Here is a 21,840-nt window from a genome sequence, read left to right on the forward strand (position 1 = left end):
TGACCTTGAGCTAGAGTTAGAATGGTGGAGGTGTTATTTATAGTAATTTTTTTGTATATACCCTGACGTGTTTTCATCAGTCTTTTTTTCAGTTGTATCCAACTCTTCGTGACCCCATTTAGGGTTTTCTTGGCAAAGATACTGAAGAGATTTGCCAGTTACTTCTCCAGCCCATTTTACAAATGAGGAAAATGAAGCAAACAGGTTTAAGTGACTTGCCCAGGGTCATACAGCTAGATTGAACTCCTGTGGCAAAAATAATTGGGGAACCAAGTTTTTGGAGAAATCTTGGTTTAGTGCCTTTAAATAACCATAAATAACTGACTCCTTCCATCCAGAAATGTGCGCAATTATAAAAATTATTTAAAATCAGCTTTTATAGTTACTTGGCTCCATAAAATATTTTCCACCAAGACCAATGACTGTTTTCGAACCTGCCGTAATCATTCTATGGGTGAAGATTGATAAAGAGCAGAGCAGGTCAAGAGAGAGGAAATAGACAAAAAAGAAAGATAAGAGGCCAATCGTGTGCAGTTTTGGAACTTTTAAAAATGCGTACACATGCCTGTGTGCACACACACACAAAACTAGGTTTTGTTTTTATTCTCTTTTCCTGTCTCTATGCCCATGGCGTCAGTTAAGTTTACCACCATCACTGATAAAGTGGCAAAGAAGTTTTTTTTTTTAATTTTCCCATGTAAATCTCCTATTATCCAATGACACTCTCACTTTAATAGAGTTTAGTAAAAGCCACAGGGATAGTAATGTCCAATTATTCATTCAGTCATTCATTTATGTACAGTGCATAGTAACTGGACGATAAAGACATATCTGTCCTTTCTACTCTCATATAGTTAATAATTTAGTCTAATCCATCCTTTATTTTAATTTTCTTCTTAAGATAACAGTGCCTCTTAGTTTTATGGATTTACTTAATCTCTAAATCAGGTTCTAGTCAAGTCAGCTTTATCTATATGGAAAGAAACTTGAACCAGAAGTGTGTTGATAAATGCCAACAGTAAAACATTCATATTTATTTACAAGTTGTGTTTTTAAAATAATAAAAAGTAGTCTTCTTGTACTGTAGCCTAAGCTTAGGTTGCAGTTTAGAATAAAAATTGACAGCTCTTACCAAGTAGTTGCCTTCACCAACCTGAGGATGTATCACAAACACTAGAGCTATAATCCTTTGCTGCTGTTTTTCCCAAAGCCCCAGTAAACCAGAACTCCAGCAACATTACTGACAGTGATGATGGTGGTTTCAATGAAGAGTGGGAAGCTCAAAGAGATCGTAATCTGGGGCAGCACCATTCTACACCGGCATCCAGAGCTGCTGTACAGGAGCTTCCCGCAGGAGCTTCTCATATGCATGATGATCCTGAGGAAAGTATGTATCTGCTCCCAGAATTAGAGAGCTATAAGTCTCAGATGGGACACTTGTCTGTTGCACCAAAGGCATCATTGAATTAGGAATAATAGAGTAGCTGCCTAGATATTGGGCATATTTTTCAGAAAGTAAATCTAAAGAGACCTGACCAATGAAACAGGCTGTTTCTGAATAATGATAGTTTACTGTTAAGTATCTATAATAATAATTATTGTTATTATTAGCCTATTATATAGCTTGGTGCTTTACACATTACTGTTTTGATAAATTAGCCCAACTCTGCCCTTCGTTCTCACATGCATGTTAAATTAGTCTTGACCTATCTGGTGTTACTTAGCATTATTTTTAGAAGAGAGGAGGGGAAGTTTGGCTATTCATCTTTTTTGTTGGATGTTGTAGTTGCACTTTGTTCACTGATATTTTTCTTTCCTGTCATTGAAGACCTTCTGTGTTTCAGAAGTCTTTGGATTTGTATCAGCATTTGGTATTTTTATGTCCTGTAGAGGTTATTTCACTAGTTTCAAGGAAAAGAAAAAGGATTTTATGATGTCAGAAATGCAAATAGCCATGTATAACAATCATCACTTTGTAAATTTAAGTTTCAAGCTAAGCATTCAAGATATTTTATCTCCTTCTTTATACTTTTACTAGTATTTAAGTCTAGGCAGTTACCAGAATCAATTCTGTAATTATTTATTAAGTGTTTGCTTTGTGCAACTAGGCACTTGGGCTACAAAAAGGAAACAGCCTTTGCCTTCCAGAAGGAGGCAGAAACATGTACACAGATAAGTAAATATAAAATATATACAAAGCATTTAAGATGTAATGTGTAATATAAAAATAATAAAATAAAACATATAGAAAGTACCAATGCTGGGAGGGAGGTGGCAAGTATCACGTGCTCTATATATTTCTTTGGTCATTTCAGATTTCTTCTTAAAAAAAAAATCCATTTTGTTACTGCTTTTTGTCTTTACGGTCTTTTCTGGAGGAAAATAAAACCCTCCCCAAACCACCAGACTGAACCCTCACATATAATAAAGAAAAAAAATTAAGCAAAAACATCCAGTACCAGAATGACCAGATCAAATACATATATAGTGTTCCTTCCTAGTAGACTGCCTCTCTGCTATGAAGAGAGAGGTATATTTCATTTTTGGTTCCCCAGGAACTCAGTTTTTCAGTTACCCAGAGTTCATCTTTTAATGGTATTTTCATCGACTTTGTTACAGTCATTTACTAGTTCATGTAAATATTTTTTCTCTAAATTCCTCATTGTCCTCAATTTTTATGACACAGTAACACTATCACATTAATATAGTTCTTTCAGTCATTCTTCAGTTTGTGGGCACCTACATTGTTTCCAGTTCTTTGCTACCACAAAGAATATTGCTAAGAATATTTTGGTTTGGGGCGGCCAGGTGGCTCAGCGAGTAAGAGCACCGGCTCCAGTCTCGGGATGACCTGGAGATCAAATCCGGGCTCCTATACTTAGCACCACACCCAGAAATAACTGGCCATGTAACCTTGAGCAAGTTACTTAACCCCGATTGCTTAAAAAAAAAAAAAAGAATATTTTGGTTTATAATGAACCTTTATTTTCTGTCTTTAGCTTCCTTGGGGCATATGTTTCATAGTAGGATTTCTGGGTCAAAGGGATCATCGACAGCCAGTTTTCTCACATAATTTCAGATTTCCATACAGAACATTTGAAACAATTTACAGCTGCACCAAATCTTGTCTTCTAATAGCCAGTCTAACACTGACTGTTCCCATTGTATGTCATCTTTGCCATTTTGCAAGGGGAACCTCAGAATTGTTTCAGTTTGCATTTCTGATGAATTAGAGCATGACTACAAATTATCACTTTATAGTTTGTAACATTGTGTAGTTTGTAACAGTTTCAGAAAAATTTTTGTATACTTTGGCACATCTATTGGGCCAGTGGTTCTTGATACCAGTATTTATGTCATTCTGTCTCTTAGAAATCAAACTTTATTGGTAATATTTGATGCACATATTTTTTCTGCTTAGTAAGTTTTCTTCTTATTTTATCTTCATTGATTTTCTGTTTGTGTACAAAAACTTTTTGCTTTTACAAAATCAAAATTGTCTATTTAATCTTTTCTTGTTTCCTTTGTCCCTTGTTTGGTTAAGGATTCTTGCTCCAGGCATTGTTTTGAGAGGTACCTCCTCTTGTTCTCTTCTAATTTTTTATGATTTTATATATTCAGTTCACATAACTATTTTGAATTTTTTGTAACATATAGTATAAGATGTTGAACTAAACCTAATTTCTGCTCATTGTTTTCCAGTTTTCCCTGAAGTTTTTGTCAAAAGGAATGCCTTCCATCAGTAATTTATATTCTTGAGTTTATTGAGCACACTTTTTTGATTGCATCTGATTCTTGTTTACCTACTTTGTTCCACTGATCTACTTTTCTGCTTTTTAAGCAATATCCAATAGATTTGTCAACTACTGCCTTGTAATGTAGTTTGAGGTCTGATAACACTGTGCTTCTTTCATTCTTCCCTATACTCCTCTCCTTTCATGATATGCCTTGAGATTTCAGATCTTTTATTTTTCTAAAGGAATTTTGTCAGTGCGTTGCATATTGTTCAGTAGTATACCCTCAGGCAATTTTATTGTCATAACACTTAATCTGTAGAATAATTTTATCACTTTTTTATAATATTATCATGACCCAGTAATGAGCAGTGAATATGCCTCCAATTATTTAAGTATATTTTTTATCATTTTATAGAATTCATCTATAAATCCATTAGACCTAGAGGTTTTTCTCTTCCATTCATGACTGACTTGATTTCTTTTCTCTTTGGATTTATTATGATCTCTATTTTCTGTTTGTTAGTTTGAATATTTTGTGTCTTAGTAAATATTCTTCAGATTTCTTTGAATTTCCATATAGTTATTTCTGATAATTTTCTTTATTTTTTCTGTAAAATTGACCTTTTTCATTTTTAATTTTGATAATGTGATGTTCTGTTAACTAGTGGTTTCTTACTTTAGTAATCTCTTAAAAATAGTTCATTTATTAGTTCTGTAATCTCTTCAAGTTTTTTATTTCTCTAATTTTCAGAATTCTTTCATTATATTTCATTTTAAGGTTCCTGATTTATTTTCTAATCTTTTTAATTGAATGCTGAGTTTCCTTCATCCTTTCTTTTTTCCATTTTATTAATATAGTTTCAGAGAAATGAATTTACTTTGAGGACTGCTTTAATTATGTCCTATAAGCTCTGATATATTGCATCATCATTAGCTTTAGCATCAATATTTATTGTTGCCATGATTTATTCTTTCTTAGTATCATTACCTGGTCTCCATTTTGGTCTGTTTTGTTCATGTTTCCTTCATTATTTTATTTTGTTACTTGTCTATGAAGTATATGTTTCTTCTGTTTTTATAATTGTTCATACTAGTATATGATCAGTTCTTTTAAAAGTTCTAGGGGATATTGAGAAACATATTTTTTAATATTCTTATTTGTCAGTCACCACAGGTCAATAAAATCTATTTTTTTCCAACAACTTACTCAATTCTGTATTTTCTTGTCTGTCTTTTTGTTGGATTTATCCATATCTTAAGGGAGAAATATTAAATCCTTCTTGTTATTGTGTTACTTCTAGTGTATTTTTCTAGTTCACCTAATCTTTGTTTTAAAAACATTGTTATGGGGTGGCTAGGTGGTGCAGTGAATAGAACACCGGCCCTGGAGTCAGGAGGACCTGGGTTCTGATCCAGCCTCAGACACTTAACACAAAAACTAGCCATGTGACCTTAGGCAAGTCACGACCCAAATTGCCCTCCAAAAAGCAAAAAAAAATCCCCCACACATAAAAACATAGTTATTGTGCCATTTGGCACAGATATATTTAATATCTTTGTTATTTTATTGTAATTACCCCACTTATCTATCTTGATATTACTACTTTTTATTGTTGCCTAATTTGAAATTATTGGACTGTAGATTTAGAACTAGAAGGGACCTTAGAGATTTTGTAGATGAAGAAATTGAGGCCCAGGAAGGCTAAGTTAATTATCCATAGTCATTAAGGTTGTAAATAACAGGGGTAGAATTTGAACCCAAGACCTTTTGCCTCAAATCCAGTGTTCATTCAAGCATATCACACTTTAGTTTTGGATGCCACATTTTAGGAAAGACTTAGGCTAAAGCATGCCTGGAAGAAAGTGACCAAGATGATAAAACGCCTGGAAAATAGAAGGAACTAGGAACATTTAAAGAAACTGGGCACATTTAGCCTAGGAATGGAAAGGATGCATAGTTAATCATGGTCAATTATTTGGAGGCTTTTATATAGATTGAACGCATGGGAATTACAGATTTTTGCTTAACATAAAGAAAAGCTTTCTTACAGTTAGAGCTACTCAGGTAGAATGGGCTGCCATGAGCCGTAGAGGATTTTCCTCTATTTGGAAAGCATTAAACAGGGATTTGATGACTACTTCAGGATGTTATAGAAGGAATTCTTGGTCAAAGACTGATGTTAGATGGCTTCTGAGATTCCTTCTAGGTCTTAGATTCTATAATTTTGTGAAGTGAGATGCACTTTGTGTGGTTAGCGCTACAGCTGGACGCAAGGGTCAAAGTATATTCATCAGTATACTTTCCAAATTGTAGTAACCACTTGAATTTCTTACATGTTTACTTTGTTTCTTTTCTACTGTTTTGATTGTTTTCTCGGTAGTTTCATGGTTGCAACTCCTGTTTTTTTAATCACCTGAAGCATAATAGATTTTGTTCTATCCCTTTATTTTCACTCTGTGTTTTAAATGTGTTTCATTTACATGCAGCAAATTGTTTAAGGTTTTTTAATCCATCTTTCCATTCTATTTTCATTAGGGAATTTCATCTGTTATATAAATATATAGTTGTCAAGTAGTGTTTTCTTCTTTTAAATATATACACATGTATATTTTATATAAATATATATTGTATATATATTTAATATTCCTCATCCAATTACACAAACCTAAAATGGTTGTGTTTTATTTTTGTCCAGTCCTGGGATTTCACTGGTGTAGGGAACTTCCAGTGAAGAAGCTCCCTCTCCCAATTCAGATTGGCATGGGTGCTGTACTTCTGCTCTTATAGAGTTGCCTGGGACAGAGAGGTTAGGGGACTTGTCCAGGGTCTCACAGCCAATATGGGTCAGAGGTATGACTGGAATCCAACTTTCCTGTAACCCTATTTAATCCGAAATTGTTTTGAGTTTCTGTTTATTGTTGTATCCTTTCTCTTTCACCCTCTCTGATGTTATCCTTTCCCAGCTCATATCAGAATATGGTATCTAATCTCCGACCCAACCTTCTGCTTCACGGACATTAATACATAATGCCCTGTTCTAAGAAGTATTGTTTTCATTCTGCTCCCTTTCTTATTCCTTCCCTTTCTATGATACCCCTAAAATTTATTTGCAGGAATGTTAATTCTTGATGAAGACATTGGGATGTGGTAGGAAATATGCTATAACCCTAATTCAGGGATCCCAATCCTGTTCTTAGCCTTTTTCCTTGTTGTTTATCCTTTCTGATAATATACCATCTTCCCTTTGAATCTATGACCACCCTGTATTCTAACCCTCTGAGCCATCAGCACAGCCTTGTCTCAGCTATTTCTTTACCCATAATGTAAGTTAGTACCAATATACACAACCTCATCTTTTGGAAGCTGATCTCCTCAAATACCCAAATCCCATCAACATAGTTCATTGCAATACTCCTGTCTTATCCCATTGCCTGCTTCTGTAGAGTCATTTCACAGTGCTGTTGGCTCATTCACCTCCCACCAACAATATGCAACTCCCATTCTTCCCTCTGTGATTCCTCCTTTCTCCCACCTCAACCCCCCATCCCACTGTGTTCTGTTCTTACTCTCCTGCCACTCCAGAGAGGAGGAGGGGGAAAGTATACTTCCTGGGCTCCCCTCCCCATCTTCTCTTCTTTCCAAGAGGAATTCCCCTGTATTATTCTACCACCTATATTATTGATTCACTTACTAAGAGAATAATACTTCTCCCCCTTGATATATTTAGGCACTTCTTACACCTATTTTCTTCCTGATTTTTGCTGTTATATATATATATCTTTAGCCATGTGTATGCCCTTTTTGTCTTCCTAGTGCATCATATATAATGTACAGGTTTGTTGTTTCGTTGTTTTATTTTTTTTAATGTATTTAACTTATTTTTATATTTGGTCACTTTACCTATTGAATACCCAGCCTACCTCCAATTTATTTCAAAGAAATGATTCTAATTCTTCCCTTTAGTTCAACATCTAGTTATTTTCTTTGATGCTTAGCCTCAGCTTGGCAAAGCATATTGCTTTTGATTGGCAACAAATCTTTATTTTTCAGGGATGCTGTATTTCAATTTTTTCCTTCGATTGCTTTTAAATTCAGAGAAATCTTGTGCTATTTCGATTAATTCTTCTAGGAATCTGATTTTTCCCTTACAGCCTCTTGTAAACTTTATTATTTGATATAGCAATGAATTTTGGTTATGGTTTTCTTTGGTGAACTGAAAATAGGTTTTTTTAATTGGCATTCTATGGATTCTTTCAGTTTGAACTTTGACATGACATCCAATGTTTTGGTTAGTTTTTTTTTTTCTGTATAGTTTCTTGAAATGTGGCTTTAGGTTTTCTTTTAACTATTTTCTGGAAACCCATTCTTAATTTCTTTCTATCCTATCCTTAAGTTTGGCATTCTTGTTTTGAAAACTGTTCATCTGTTCTTCTAATAATATTTTTTGTTATTTTAAAAAATTTTTTTGTTCTTTAAATTGCCATTCTGCCTTGATAGATTTAGGATCCAGTTCTCTCATTTTCTTTTTCAGGCTCCCTGAAAACTCTGTTTTTTTTCTTTCAATTTTCTAGTCTATTAGACCTGCTGATTCCTTCTTTAAAAACTCTTAACTGTGTTACAAAGTAGATGCCCAGGTAGAGGGAATTTTCTTGCTGGGAATTCCTTATGCTGTAACACTGAAATCACTGTTGATTTATATTTTGAACTCTGCTAAATTTGATGAGACCTAAAGTCAAGGAAAGTATTCAGTTGTCTTAAGTAGAATTTTGTTTTCTATTGATAAAACTGATTTAAAAATATTCAGTATAGAATGTTAATATTCCTTGATGATTACTCTCATAAGGTAACAATAATAATACCTGACATTTATGTAGGACTTTAAGATTCCTAAAGCATTTTACATATATTATTTGATCCTTACAACATTCTTTTGAAACCAGTACTATAGATAATATTATCCCTCTTTATAAAATAGGAAACTGGTTCAGAGAAGTTCCAGAACTAAGTGTGGGAGACAGAATAGTATAATTAGGCAGAAATAGCTTGGATGATTTAGTTTATAGTTGTAATTATTTATGAAAATATGAAAAATTTCATGATGTTTCATGAGTCAGAGCTTGTTCCATAAAGATTTTTTTTTTTACTTTTGATTTTGTATATACCTATTGATCATTTAAAATGAGTTGTGTTGTTATATTTTCTTGGACTAGAACTGTAATTTTTTTTCATTGGTGTTGGAAACTCTCAGTGAGGAAACATCCTCTACCAGATCAACACCTCCTCTGAAATGTAGCATCTTAGAGAATTACCTAATGCAGCAAGAGGTTACCTGAGTCAAAGGCCTCACAGGCATTATTTATGCAGAGGCAGAAAATTGAGAGGAAAAACAGAGATACTTAGCCCAAGACTTAGATCAGCACCAAACATACTGGACCTCTAGAATCCATGCTCCCATTCCCTTGGGAATGTAAACTACTCAACTTCTCTGAACTTCTGCCCTGAGACTAAATCCTCCTGAGTGAGATCAAATTTATCTAGATAGCTCCAGACAAGACTATGCTTCATAACTCATCTAGCTGTCCAATTTGCCCTCTCTCCACGTGTGTTCTGAACTTCTTGTTTTGGCCTGTAGTGCCAATGCAATATTTATAGCGCCCACTGTCACAGTAAAGATCATGACTATAAGTATCGCATGATGTTCAATTGCAAAATGTGCCAAACTCTCCATATAGAGGATAGAACTGAAGCATTTATTTAGACACCAGAAAACCAAATCCCAAAACCAATAAGCCAATTCCATCATAGTACCAGAGATATTCAGAAGCCATCATAATTCTGAGAGCCACAGTATCCTTCAGCCTTCCCACAAACCAATACAAGATCAATATCTACTCACAAACCAATCTGACTCCTTGCCTGGCAGAGTCCTGCTCTCTCCCCCACCGTCTAGCTAGCTCTGACCACCAGCTTTCTGTGGGCTCTGCTTTCCTTCATCAAAACTCCTGGCACCACAGGCTCCATGTGACTATATTTAGCCTATTGGGGGAAAGAGTTTATCTCCACAGCAGGGAACCTTTCTGTGGGCTCTGCTCTACCCTTCAGCAAATTCCCTCCATCACAGGCTCCATGTGATTACATTCAGCCTGTTAGGGGGAAGAGTTTACTTTCAAAGCAGGGAAGGTCTTCAAACTTCCCCCCTAGATCTATTAAAGGACAGGGAAGATCTTCAAATTCCCATTCCCATTATATGGGCACATTAATCAAATCAATGATACCATTGCTTTCTAAAAGAATGTATTGAGTGACTGCCCCATAGATCAACTCATCATTGCAGTGTACCCTTGACCCACCCTCCTTTCTCTGGCCACCACTCTTCTGTATGTGCTCTCTCCCTTTATGATAATACAAACTTCTTGAGGGCAAGAACTGTCACATTTTTTTGGTACTCATATCCCCATTTCAGAGCATCTGTAAAATGAAAGGAATTGGATTAAATGACTTCTAAGAACCCTTGGATCTTTTATCTTGATGCCCATCACTTACCATAGATACATTGTAAGCTCTAAATGCTTTTTCATTTGTTCATGGAGGATGAGGGGGAAAATACTATTGAGTTTAGCACTTTTTTAGTCATTGGTAACATGTAAGAAAGTTTCATAAAATGATATAGTCAAATACCAGAGCTCTAAAAGAATGAGTAGTAAGGAAGCAGAGATTATAAGTGTTGGCTATTCATTGTAGGAATTTAATCATGTAGTGAAAAAGGGATGAGAATAATTGCATTTCAGTGTTGACATAAAGTTGTTAACATAAAGTTCTAGTTGTACATTTGGGAGTCAAGGAGGAGGGTTTCAATGAAAAACTATTAGCCACACTTAAAGCAAATTGTCTTCTGATTTCTTCAGTATTTCAGATTTAGTGCACATCTTAATATATACTTTCTTTCTTTTTTCTTTTTTTTTTTTGGAGGGAGGAAGGCAGGACAGTAAGTGTTAAGTGTCTGAAGCCAAATTTGAACTCAGGTCCTCCTGGCTCCAGGGCTGGTGCTGTATTCACTGCGCCACCTAACTACCCCAATATGTACTTTCTTCACTGATGCAAAGACCACCATGTCTTAGTATACAGTCTTCATGAATTATTTTGACCAAAAAAATTCAGCACAGAGTGACAAGCCTTCTAGAAGTAAATTTCTCCAAATTTAGTGAGACTGGTTCACTGAGCCCCTATCTGAAGCCTTTCCATCTTGTTTAGAACTTCCCAGAACTCATCCACAGACATAGCCTTTGAGAACCCAGGTCACTTGTGCACCTTGAGCATGCATTGAAGTAAGATTTTAGTAGAGGGTTTTCCCCATCCATGGAAACAGAAAGAATTAATTCATCATGTCACAGGACTTGTTACTTAGCTTCATGTTGCTTTGCTGTGCCATCGGTTGGTTGTCTTTATCAGATATGAGCATCAGTTAAGAGAAAAACTAAATCCCTTAGCTTTTTCTCTTGGAAATTAATTTGGATTGTTTGACTGAGGAAAGAGACTTGAGGACTCAAATTGGTACATTTTTTATCATTTATTTTTCATCTTCATTCCTAAATCACTAATAAAACATATCTCAGTATCACTTCATGAAAAGATTGATTGCCCAGCTTTTTCTTAAGGAATCAAACATAGAGAAATGTCTTACCTAGCAGTTCAGTGATAATAGGATGAGAATCGTATGACTGTCAAGATAATTTATCACCCTATCTTGAACTTAGAAGGACATTCAACCCCTTGGTTTAAGTTGTAAACACATACACAGATTTCAGGGACATAACGTGTCTGCAACATTCAGGAAAAGTTGTATTTTTATCTTCTAAGCATTGGTGTTCATTTTATTGTGGTGGTGTTCATAGGTCTCTGTCTTGATTAAAATAAATACTGCTAAAACAAAAAACAAAAAAAAATAAAAATAAATAAATACTGCTAGCAATAGAAGTAAAATTTGGAAGTCAGTTCCTTTAATAAAATTAGGAACCATGTAGATCAGTGGTATCAAATGTATGCCCTGCAAAATAACTGAACCAGAATAAAATGTAATTGGGAAATGTTTGACAAAATAAACAAAAATACAATACCAATGATGTTAATTTGTGGTTTTCTAAGTCAGTGTGTGGCCTGCAGAGATCTGTTCCTATTTGAGTTTGACACCATTCTTGTTGACTATAACACTAGCATTTTACTTGGGATTGTTGATACCTAGCTAAACAGAAGTCTTAGCACAATTTTAACCAACAATTTATGTGAGCTAATCACTCTCTCTCTCTCTCTCTCTCTCTCTCTCTCTCTCTCTCTCTCTCTCACACACACACACACACACACACACACACACATACACACACCCCTCCATGCTGTGTGAGGTCTCAGAATTTTTATGTGTGTATGAAATTATGCTATTCTTTTTGCTATGATACATACATATGTAGGCATATATATGGAATTCTGATTCTATATTTTTATACTATATTTTTATTTTTACAAGGTTTTTTTCCTTAATTGAGGTAGTGGGTGGATGGGGGGGGCAAGGTGGTAGTGAGGGGGGATAGCAGTAGTGATGGGGAAAGAAGAGCTATTTAAACATTTTTTAAATACATTGAAGAGAAGAGGGAAGTTCAAAAGGAAACACAAATAAACAGGACAGTTTTGGAAGTAATATGTAGAATTTATTGTATACTTTTTTGGAAAGCAAGAAATATAAAATGAAAAACCGCAGTTTCATATGGAATCCTTTTGTGTTCTGATATATGTATGGAAATTCTTTAACATTTCTGTTCAAAATTTTTAAAAAGAGGGAAGAAAAACTTCAGTCTCAAACTTCTCAGTAAATTCCTCTGAATTACCAGATATTTCTTTCCCTGCTCTTCCTAGGTCATACCTGATTTTCTGGTTTTATAATTTATTTGGGCATGTTTTTCTTCCATTATTTTCAGTTTTCTTGGTCAAAATACCAAGTTTCTGGATAAATGTGGTAATCCTGATTCCTTTGAGATACATTTTCTCTGAAGCCAGCAGCCAGTGGTACAATGGAAAGAGTCTGAGCTAGATTACCTGAGTTCAAATCCCAGTTCTCTTGTCTGCTGCCTGGGTGACGGTAGCCTCACTGGGCTTCATTTAGCACCTCTAAGAAATTAAGAATTTAAATTGAACGGTCCCTGACGTCCCTTCCAGCTCTAGCTCTATCATCCTATCCTGGATTATGATCCAGAGGTTTTAAGCACCAACTGTTGAGCCACTTTTTCCGTTCCCTATTTTCTCTTTTTCCTTTGAGAGTCCAGATTCTCAACTGGTAGCCCAGGCATGTCCTTGGCATTTATTCTGGATCTTCTTTTCTACTTTAAGTAATCTTCCTCCCTCTTTGTGCAGACATCTCCCAAACATACGTGTTTGCCTCACCACTCCATTTGGATGTCCCATAGGCATCTCAGTATCAACATGTCCAAAAATAGAACTCATCTTTCTGCCTAAAGCCACCCCTCTACCTAACTCATCTCTTTTTGTTGAGAGTACTGCCAGCCTTCCAGTTACTCAGGTTCTCGAGGTTGGCGTCATATTTAACTCCTCATTTTATCTCCCTGTTGTCCAGCCCCCCGCCTCTCCCATGCCCAATTGAATTAGTTGCCAAGTGTAATCAATTCTTAAGTCAGCAACATCTATTATATCTATCCCCTTCTCTTCTCATATGGCCACCACCCTCATTAAAGCCCTCATTATTGGACTGTTGCATTGGCTTCCTAATTAGTCTCCTTGTTTCTAGTTCACCCTCTCTAATCCAGCTGCCAAATTTATTTTCCTACTGTATAGATCTGACTGTATCACTCCCTTGTTTAAGGTGCTTCATTGGCTCCATTTTGCCAAGGATATGCAAACTCCTTTCTTTGATACTTAAAGCCCTTACAGTCTGCTTTCAACCTACATAAATTTCCAGCCTAATTTCACATTTTTCTTTCGATCTGTGTTCCAACCAGATGTTTGCTTGTCGTTTTCCATGCACAATATTGCATCTTTTATACATTTATACCTTTCTGCTGATTATGATACATAACTGGAATATCTCCTTCCTTACCTCTATTTCTTGGAATCCTTATGTTCTTTCAAGGCTCACTTGAAGTGCCATTCTTTAACAGGAAGCCCTTCCAGGTCCTCCAGGGCTTAGTGTTTTCTCTCCTCTCTCCCCACAAAGAATTACTTGTGTATATTTGGTATTGATCTGTGTATGTGTTGTTTCCTCCAGTTGAAAAATAAGCTTCCTGAAGGTAGGAACCATTTTGTTTTGTCTTTGTATACCAGCACTGTCATGCTTTGCACCTCATAGATGCTTAATAAATGCTTCTTGAGTTGAAGCCCTTTAGTTTCCTTTTCAAAACAGAATAATACAAATACATTACAGGTTTCTTCTGGCAGTGTCATTATGTCATTTTACAGGTCAAATCATGTTTCCCAGAACTCAAAATGATGGCATTCTTTTTTGCCTTCCAGTACCTTCATTTTAAAAGTATTCACTTTTACTTATGTCATATGCCAGTAACATCATTTTAAGAGGATTCAGTTTTACTTGTGTCTTCTACCTACTCCTTACTCATTTTCAGCTTAGTAAGCTTCGTGCATTGTTGATTTGATTAGATGGCAACAGAGCACGATTATCTAACTAAACAGAACTTCCAAAGTTTAAAATGTTAAAAATTTTTAAAGGCATATATGGTTTTTGTATTTTGAATAACTGGGACCTTTGGGCAAATATAGTTTCTTCATGTTCCTAATCTTTTCTTCTCAGGAGGAGTAAAGCTTGGACTAGGGGATTTCATTTTCTACAGTGTTCTGGTTGGCAAAGCCTCAGCAACAGCTAGTGGAGACTGGAACACAACAATAGCCTGTTTTGTAGCCATATTAATTGTAAGTATAACCTAACAAATTATTAAATACCCCTAAGGCTGCAGCTGTGATTATCCTACCCTTTAAAGGGAAGTTTGGCAGTCCTATGGGGCCATAGCCGTGCTAGAGAGCAACTTTTATGTGGATAATCAGGAGCCATTTGTGTTCTCAGCAGCCTCTCACAAGGTGGATAATGTTATAAGATGACAAAGCCTTTCATTCCTCTTTTTACGTGGTGTTATTTTAACAGCTTTGTACCACAAGTTTTTGGTTGGTTATAGACCAGGCTGTCACTTTTTGATAGTAAAAAAAATATGAACACTGAATTTTCCATGCATGTGCTTTAACCAAATCTAATTTCATATGATATTTTTGTTAACTAATCTTTCTGCAAAAATATACCATCTTTGTTATGCAGTATGCAAGTGAAGTGTGAATGTGTTAGCATGATGAGGACCTTAATTTATACTATTAAATCTTCTTGTTGTTGTTCAGTCATTTCATTCTTGTCCAACTCCGTGACTCATTTTGGGTTTTCTTGGTGAAGATACTAGAGTGGTTTGCCATTTCCTTCTCCAGCTCATTTTACAGATAAGGAAGCTGAAGCAAACAGGCTTAAAAGTGACTTGTCTGTGATCTCATAGCTAGTAAAATGTCTGACATCAGATTTGAACTCAGATCCTCCTGAAACTGGGCCCAGCACTCTATCCACTGTGCCTCCACTATTAAATATACTTTAAAATGCTTCCTATAATTACCAGGAATTTTGTTTTTGTTTTCTTAGAGGAAATTGCATGTTGCATAACCCTCCTCTCCAAATTTTGTAGTTAAATTTCAAATAGCTAAGGAGGAGAATGAATTGTACCACAGTTACTTTGAGTTTCAAAAAAAGGTAGATATTTCCTCTAAACATAACCCTGGTTTCTAATTTATCACATTAGCACCTTGCACCATAGAGCATAAAGAACAGTTTCTATGCTGATAGGTTGTCCATGGCAGTTTTCATTAGCTCAACTAAAATTCCAGGGACTAAAGTCTTTTCAGAAAAGAAGATTCCATCTCTTACTGTTAGAAGTAGAATTTAATGGTTTATGTCCTCAAGAATTGAAATTTTATCACATTTCACTTAAGCCATTTCTTTCCAAGGCCACTCTGAAGGTTGTAAAAATTTCAACTAGTTTATGTTAAGCAATGAAAATGTTTTCCTTTTGAAAAATTTGTTTCAATTTTATTTCTTGGTTAAAATTGTGCGTATGTATGAAATATACGGAATCATTGTAACTGGGTTGCTATAAACCAGTGAGATGAGTTTTGCTTTATTTTCTACTAGGAACCTCAAAGTTTTTTTAATGACCTTCTGCAATATTAAAAATATCAGAATTTCTAAAATTTAACCTAAAAGAAGGGTTTTCAATTGGTTGGTGATTACATGAAGCAGAAACTCCTGAGTTCAATAGCAACATTGACTTATAAAGTGGTTGTGTATGTGCATTTCAGTTTATGCCTTCTTTCTACCTTCTCTACAGGGTTTGTGCCTTACCTTACTGCTTCTTGCCATCTTCAAGAAAGCATTACCAGCTCTTCCAATCTCCATCACATTTGGGCTTGTTTTCTATTTTGCCACAGATTACCTTGTGCAGCCTTTTATGGACCAGCTAGCATTCCATCAATTTTATATCTAGCACGTTAAAAATTGGAATCCCATGGTTTTTTCTCCCCTGACTGTATGTAGTAAAATCTGGAGAGGACAAAAAAGTTTTCCTCATGGAGCAGTTTCAAGATTCCCAGCTGGACTCATCACAACCTTCTCCCAGTTTTTTGTGAGAACTTGCCTCCCTGAACACTGAAAGGCAGTAAATGGTTTTAAATATGCTAATTTTATTTTTTTTTTGCTACAAGAAGCCACCTGGATTTGTGGAATAGAAATAGAAGAAGGACAATAAGCCAAAAAGTTGCGAATGCCTCCACCAGCAGTTTATCCCTCAGGACTACTATTGCCAAGAGGTTAAACATGAGGGAAGCTGTTAAACCAAACAGTGATCTTTATCTAAACCCAAATGTTGAAAAATCAACCCAATAAATGTATATTAGTTAAATGTTGAACCATTTGGGGGTATCACCAGGTGGACAGACATCTGCAGCCAAATGGGATGGAGAAAAGGGAGGCAGCTGCCACTTCCAGACTTTTATGCTAGAAGTTCAAGCCATTTTCAAGTAAGAGAATCTCTTCCACCTTGGATCAAGCCAGGTGCTTAGGCAGATTTTAATGGTTTATGTTCTCAAGCACTGAAATTTTATCACTTTTCACTTTTGTCATTTCTTCTCAACCTCAATCTGAGGTAATTTGGGCTAGTCCATGTCAAAGGACTTTGGTTCAAGATTCAGTAGATATTGGTGGTAAAGGGGACTATTGTTCAAACATTGTTCCTCACTGGTGTTCTCAAAATGTTTCTGGATATCCAGCTAAATTTCTGTCCTTTCTTGCTATGATAGCAACATGCAGTTAAATCTTTTTTTTTTTCCAAAAGGTACAGCATTCCAAGTTCACTTTTCCCTACATATCTTCCATATTTTCCCCCTTCGCCCCAAATTGCATGTAATTCTCCTACTCAAGTAAGAAAGGCAGATAAGTCTGTCATTGCACAGTGGATAGATGACCCAGTTATTTTAGGATTTTATTTCAAGCATGCTTGTATGCTTGTAAATTGCTGCAGCTAGCTTTTTTGTTGTAATTTCTTCACTAATACACAGACTCCATCAAAAGTTTGTGGCCAAAAGCCAGGGAATTAAAACAAAATATAATACTTTGTGATATGCCTCCTTTCCTGGTTTCTTTCTCTTAGCCTGACTCAGTGTTTCTGGGAGCTCTTGAGAATTAGAATGAACTGCTGAAGGCAAATTATTTTTTAGGTAGTTTATGAATCAATTTTGTTTAGCAAGGTTAGAAACTAGTATGTAGAAAGGGAGAGTATTTTCAGTCTACATACTTGACCTATGGAGGAGCATGGGGTTAGGAGGAGAAGTCACTGATGAGGAAAGAAGCTGCATCAAACAGCTAATGGGGCAAAACAAACCAAATGCTAAAGAGCAGATACCAAATCATTTATCCAAAAAAGTTGTTTTTTTGTGGTTACCCATCTCCTATTACAGGTTGTTTCAAAGTATCTTTGTTTGAATTGAGGACAGTGAAGACAATAGTTTAAGCAACAGTGAAATCCAGGTTCTACACCAGTATGCCAAACAACAAAAAATCCTATGACCTGCCCTTTCTAGAGGTAATGTCTCTAAATAAAGTCTGTGTGTGTGGACAGGGCACAAACTTTGTTGGCCCTCTACCTCAGAGAACCCTCAGCTTCAGTGATCAGACTCTGTGGTCAGGAAGAAGGAGACAGTGTGGTAGCTCAAGAATGGCCAGCATCATCTCTGCTGCCTACCGCGTCTCTGGCTGTAATATATTTTCTAGATTGAGGCAGTTGGGGTCTGAAGTATATGCACTCAGCCATTGGACGGATCATCTGGTTTGTTGTGGTGATGAGTAAAAATGTGTATTCACCTGGTTTGGGATTTTATGTTCAGATAATGCCTTTGTATCTAAATACTTGTACGGATTGTTTAGGGAACTCCAGTGGAAATGAAGGATGAAAAAAGAAAGGATGAGTTTCAGAATGTTGGATTGTTTTGCTTTTTTGAGAATCTTAATATTTTCTTCACTTAATACTTTTCTTCCAGGCTTCTCTCCATTCTTCTCTCCTACTTAAATACTTTACAGCAGGAATATTAACTCCTGGAGTTTTACCTGTGATTCAGTAGCCACTTAGATATATATATCAGTTCATGATCTCAGGCATTTACTTAAGTGAAGCATAAAGCAGGTTCTTTTAAGCAAGGCTCCCAGATACTATGTGTGTTATAGATTTTTACTTCAAACCAGGGTTCACCTAAGAGAAATTTGCTTGTGCCTGTGTTGGCCATCCTGTGCTTTATTTTTCCCCCTTGAAAGGATTGTGATGCTACATGCAAAGCTGAGCCATGTCTGAACCAAGCTGCATAACAACAGACAGATCAGTATATGTTCCATTAAGTACAACCAAGGATATCAACAGCATGAACTTCCCCCTCTTTAAGGACAAGTTTGGAGATTCTGCAATATCAGTTAAGAGTCTTCCATGATGAAAAATTATTTAGGTCACAGTAGAATAGAGGAAATTCCAGATACACACCTGAAGAGTCATTCAAGGATGGGCAGCCTGAGTATTCATCCCTTAAGGTATAGCTAGCAGTGGGATTCTTCCATGTTGGTGATAGCACTACCCATTGAACTAACCAGCAAATACAACAAATTCAGAAGTTAGATGAATTTCAAGTTTATTTTTTAAATTAAAATTCTCTTTAAAAGAAAGGAATTAAGGCAATAGGTGAGAAAATGGTAAATTTGTATCTAGTTTTGACACATAAACTATTTACAAAATAAAAAAGTACATTTATGTAGAAAATAGTTCACAGGGTATATTTGGAAGATTGATGTTTGATGCCCTGGACTTGAAGTCACAGTTCTTTTTTTTTTCTGGCCCAGTACATGATAGTATTTCAAGGCTGTTTTTCTTTCTTTTCTTTTCTTCTTGTATTTATACATTTAATTTTTACGACATCAGTCTTTTTTTTTCCAATAAACCACCCTGTCCTATAGTACCTTCCTACTAAAAGTTAAGCAAAACCACCTATCAGAACAAATTACAGGTACCACAGCTTCTTATTGATGGCATTTTACATTTTAAAAAGCAGAAATCATAACCTTTGCAGAGCTTGAAAGAAAAGTATGAAGAAAGTCAGAAATTTATTATTAATTATCCACCCATAAAAGCAACAACTGAATATACTGTTTATGTTCTGAATGTGGCACCTCCTCTCTAAGAGATTAATAGTCTCCCTGGGTCTATCTAGGGCTGCAGACAATATTGTATTATACTTTGCTCTTATCCAATGCTGCTGCCCTAAGGATCTCAAAGTACTTTTCACACTAACTGGTATGTACCTCACTTGCAAAAGGGGAAATATAAAAGTTAAGCAATTAAGAGAGGTCAGGTGATGTCAGAAGCAGAACTAGAGCTACATTCTGTGACTCTTGGCCACAAGTTCCTCCTTTTATTCACCAGACTGTGCTTGATCAGCAACATTTTTTTTTCCCCTGGAAGGAGGAGGCTGCATTGCTTTGGCCTTTTCTAAATTTTTCAAGAGGTTCACTTGAACTGTGTTATTAATTTCCTTTTTTCTAACATATGGATAACTTTAAACTCTTCAAAACATTGGAAACTAAGTATAATGACTATATACTGTAATCTGTAACCACTTTTTCATGGTTGTCCTTAAGGGCTCTTGCCACATGAACACAATTGACATTGAAAATTGCAATAATGCTGTCACAGCCTAATGTAGCGTATGTTGTCACAGCTTCTCTACCTGGACCATCTCTCCATGAGAAGCAGGCTCATGAACTGAGTTGTGCTCATTTCAGGAGTGAGTCTTCTAAGTGATCTAAGGCTTCTCTCTTTCTCTTCCTCTGAATTTGCCCTTTTCCTAGTATGTGATGGACAGCCGCTTTCCCAACCTCCCTCTTTCCCTGCAGATGTCCTAAACACTGTGTTGGAGAGGAGCTTTCAGAACTGGACAGATGATCTGACTGATCTTTTTCTCTTTTCGTTTGGATCTTGTGGCAGAGACTTTTTATATCTTCAATTTGAGCATAAAGTATATCTTCATAACATCTTTAAAATCCCAGAATTGAGGACTTTGAAAATCACTCACTAACTTTCAACTCATCACAGCCCTGTCCTAAAAGAATGGTCTCTGAGCAACATATCTGGATACCATTATCTGATGGTCTTTCCTTATTAGAGGAAGCACCTGCCTAAGAAGAGGATGCAGGTTAAGTATTGCCTTGATTACCAGTATTGTCCTGATCAGAAACCTACCACTTCTAACCTGCTGTACTTGAAAGTTGCCTCCTGCTGAAATGGCTCAATGTCTCTGTCTACAAAGCAGTTTTAGAATATCTCAGAAAGAGGTACCACTTCCTGGATGCTTGTTCTGTCATTAATATGAGGAGACGGTTGGATCCCTCCTCAAATGTGCCTGACTAGAACTTCAGGTTGGACTATGCAGTGGGAAAAATTTCCTTCTTAGAATATTTTCCTTTTTAAAAGAACAAATATTTATCAGCTTCAAAACTGAATCATGCAGTGGTGGCTACAGGGTTGTCCACACTGCAATAGTGGCATGGTTTACAATGCAGTTGGATGTGCTAGAATATGGACTTCATTGGGATTCCTTTACTCTCAAGTGTTGGCTGTTTTGTTTTTGTTTCTACAGACACTGATTTGTACATAATCCAGAAAGAATGTGAAAACATCTTTTTGTAACACCTTTCAAATTCTTGATAAGATACGATTTTGATAGATTGCAAAATTTTCCTGTATTTGTCAGATTAATAAACTAAAGATCGCATGAATCCTAGCTGCTAGTCTTCTTGCCTTAAGTACCATAGTATAAAAATACTGGAACAATACAGAAATGAATGTGAAACAGGTCAGAAGCCATTTTCATTCTATGCTTTTATTAAGATGGTATAGATTATATAGCAAGCTATGTTTCTAAATCATACAGTTTTATAGGTGTTTATTTAAAAGCTTCATTTCCTTAAAGAGCTCTTTCTTCAAACTTGTCTTCTGGGGGAAAATTTTTTTCAATAATTTAAGGACATTGTCAAAACTAATTATTATTGCATGAAATAACACTGTGTGAAGGTTTATTGCAACAGATTTTTCTTAATGCTAGAGGAATATTTTAGGTGGGGGCTGTTCTTGTAGATTATACTAACACAGCATTCAGTACAGATTTTATGGATCTGACAATACACAGAATTTCCATCTACTCCCTCATCCCTTCTTCCAAATATTATGACACCTCTGTTGCCTTAATAGTGAATGATACCCACTTTGAATCATATTCTACTAGGAAGAAAACAAAAAGGCAGTTAACAATCTTAAGAAGAAGGAAGCCAGGAAGTAGAAAAACTCTTGACTTCTTTTTGCCAAGAGTATTTTGAAGACTAAGAAGGACATGATTCATTCATTGAAGTCTTATGGAGGTAGTCTTGTTGAGAGTCTTCAACTTAATTCAAACACTTTTCAAGCACCTACG

At 35.8% G+C, this 21,840-nt stretch overlaps 1 protein-coding gene across 2 annotated transcripts in view; it reads left to right on the forward strand.

Moving 5' to 3' along the window:
* The window catches only part of PSEN1 (presenilin 1), an 80,882-nt gene extending 59,729 nt beyond the window's left edge, over positions 1-21,153 (forward strand). For both annotated transcript variants that reach the window (XM_069092112.1, XM_069092113.1), the window contains exons 9-11: positions 1,211-1,387; positions 14,546-14,664; positions 16,170-21,153. In XM_069092112.1, the coding sequence (XP_068948213.1) occupies positions 1,211-1,387; positions 14,546-14,664; positions 16,170-16,325 (452 nt within the window). In that variant the 3' untranslated portion in view covers positions 16,326-21,153. The remainder of the gene's footprint in view (positions 1-1,210; positions 1,388-14,545; positions 14,665-16,169) is intronic.
* Positions 21,154-21,840: the final 687 nt, after the last annotated feature.

This window comes from Petaurus breviceps, unplaced genomic scaffold, assembly GCF_028583685.1.
Source record: "Petaurus breviceps papuanus isolate PSGF00001 unplaced genomic scaffold, PetGlider_PUasm1.0 189, whole genome shotgun sequence".
Lineage (NCBI taxonomy): Eukaryota > Metazoa > Chordata > Mammalia > Diprotodontia > Petauridae > Petaurus > Petaurus breviceps.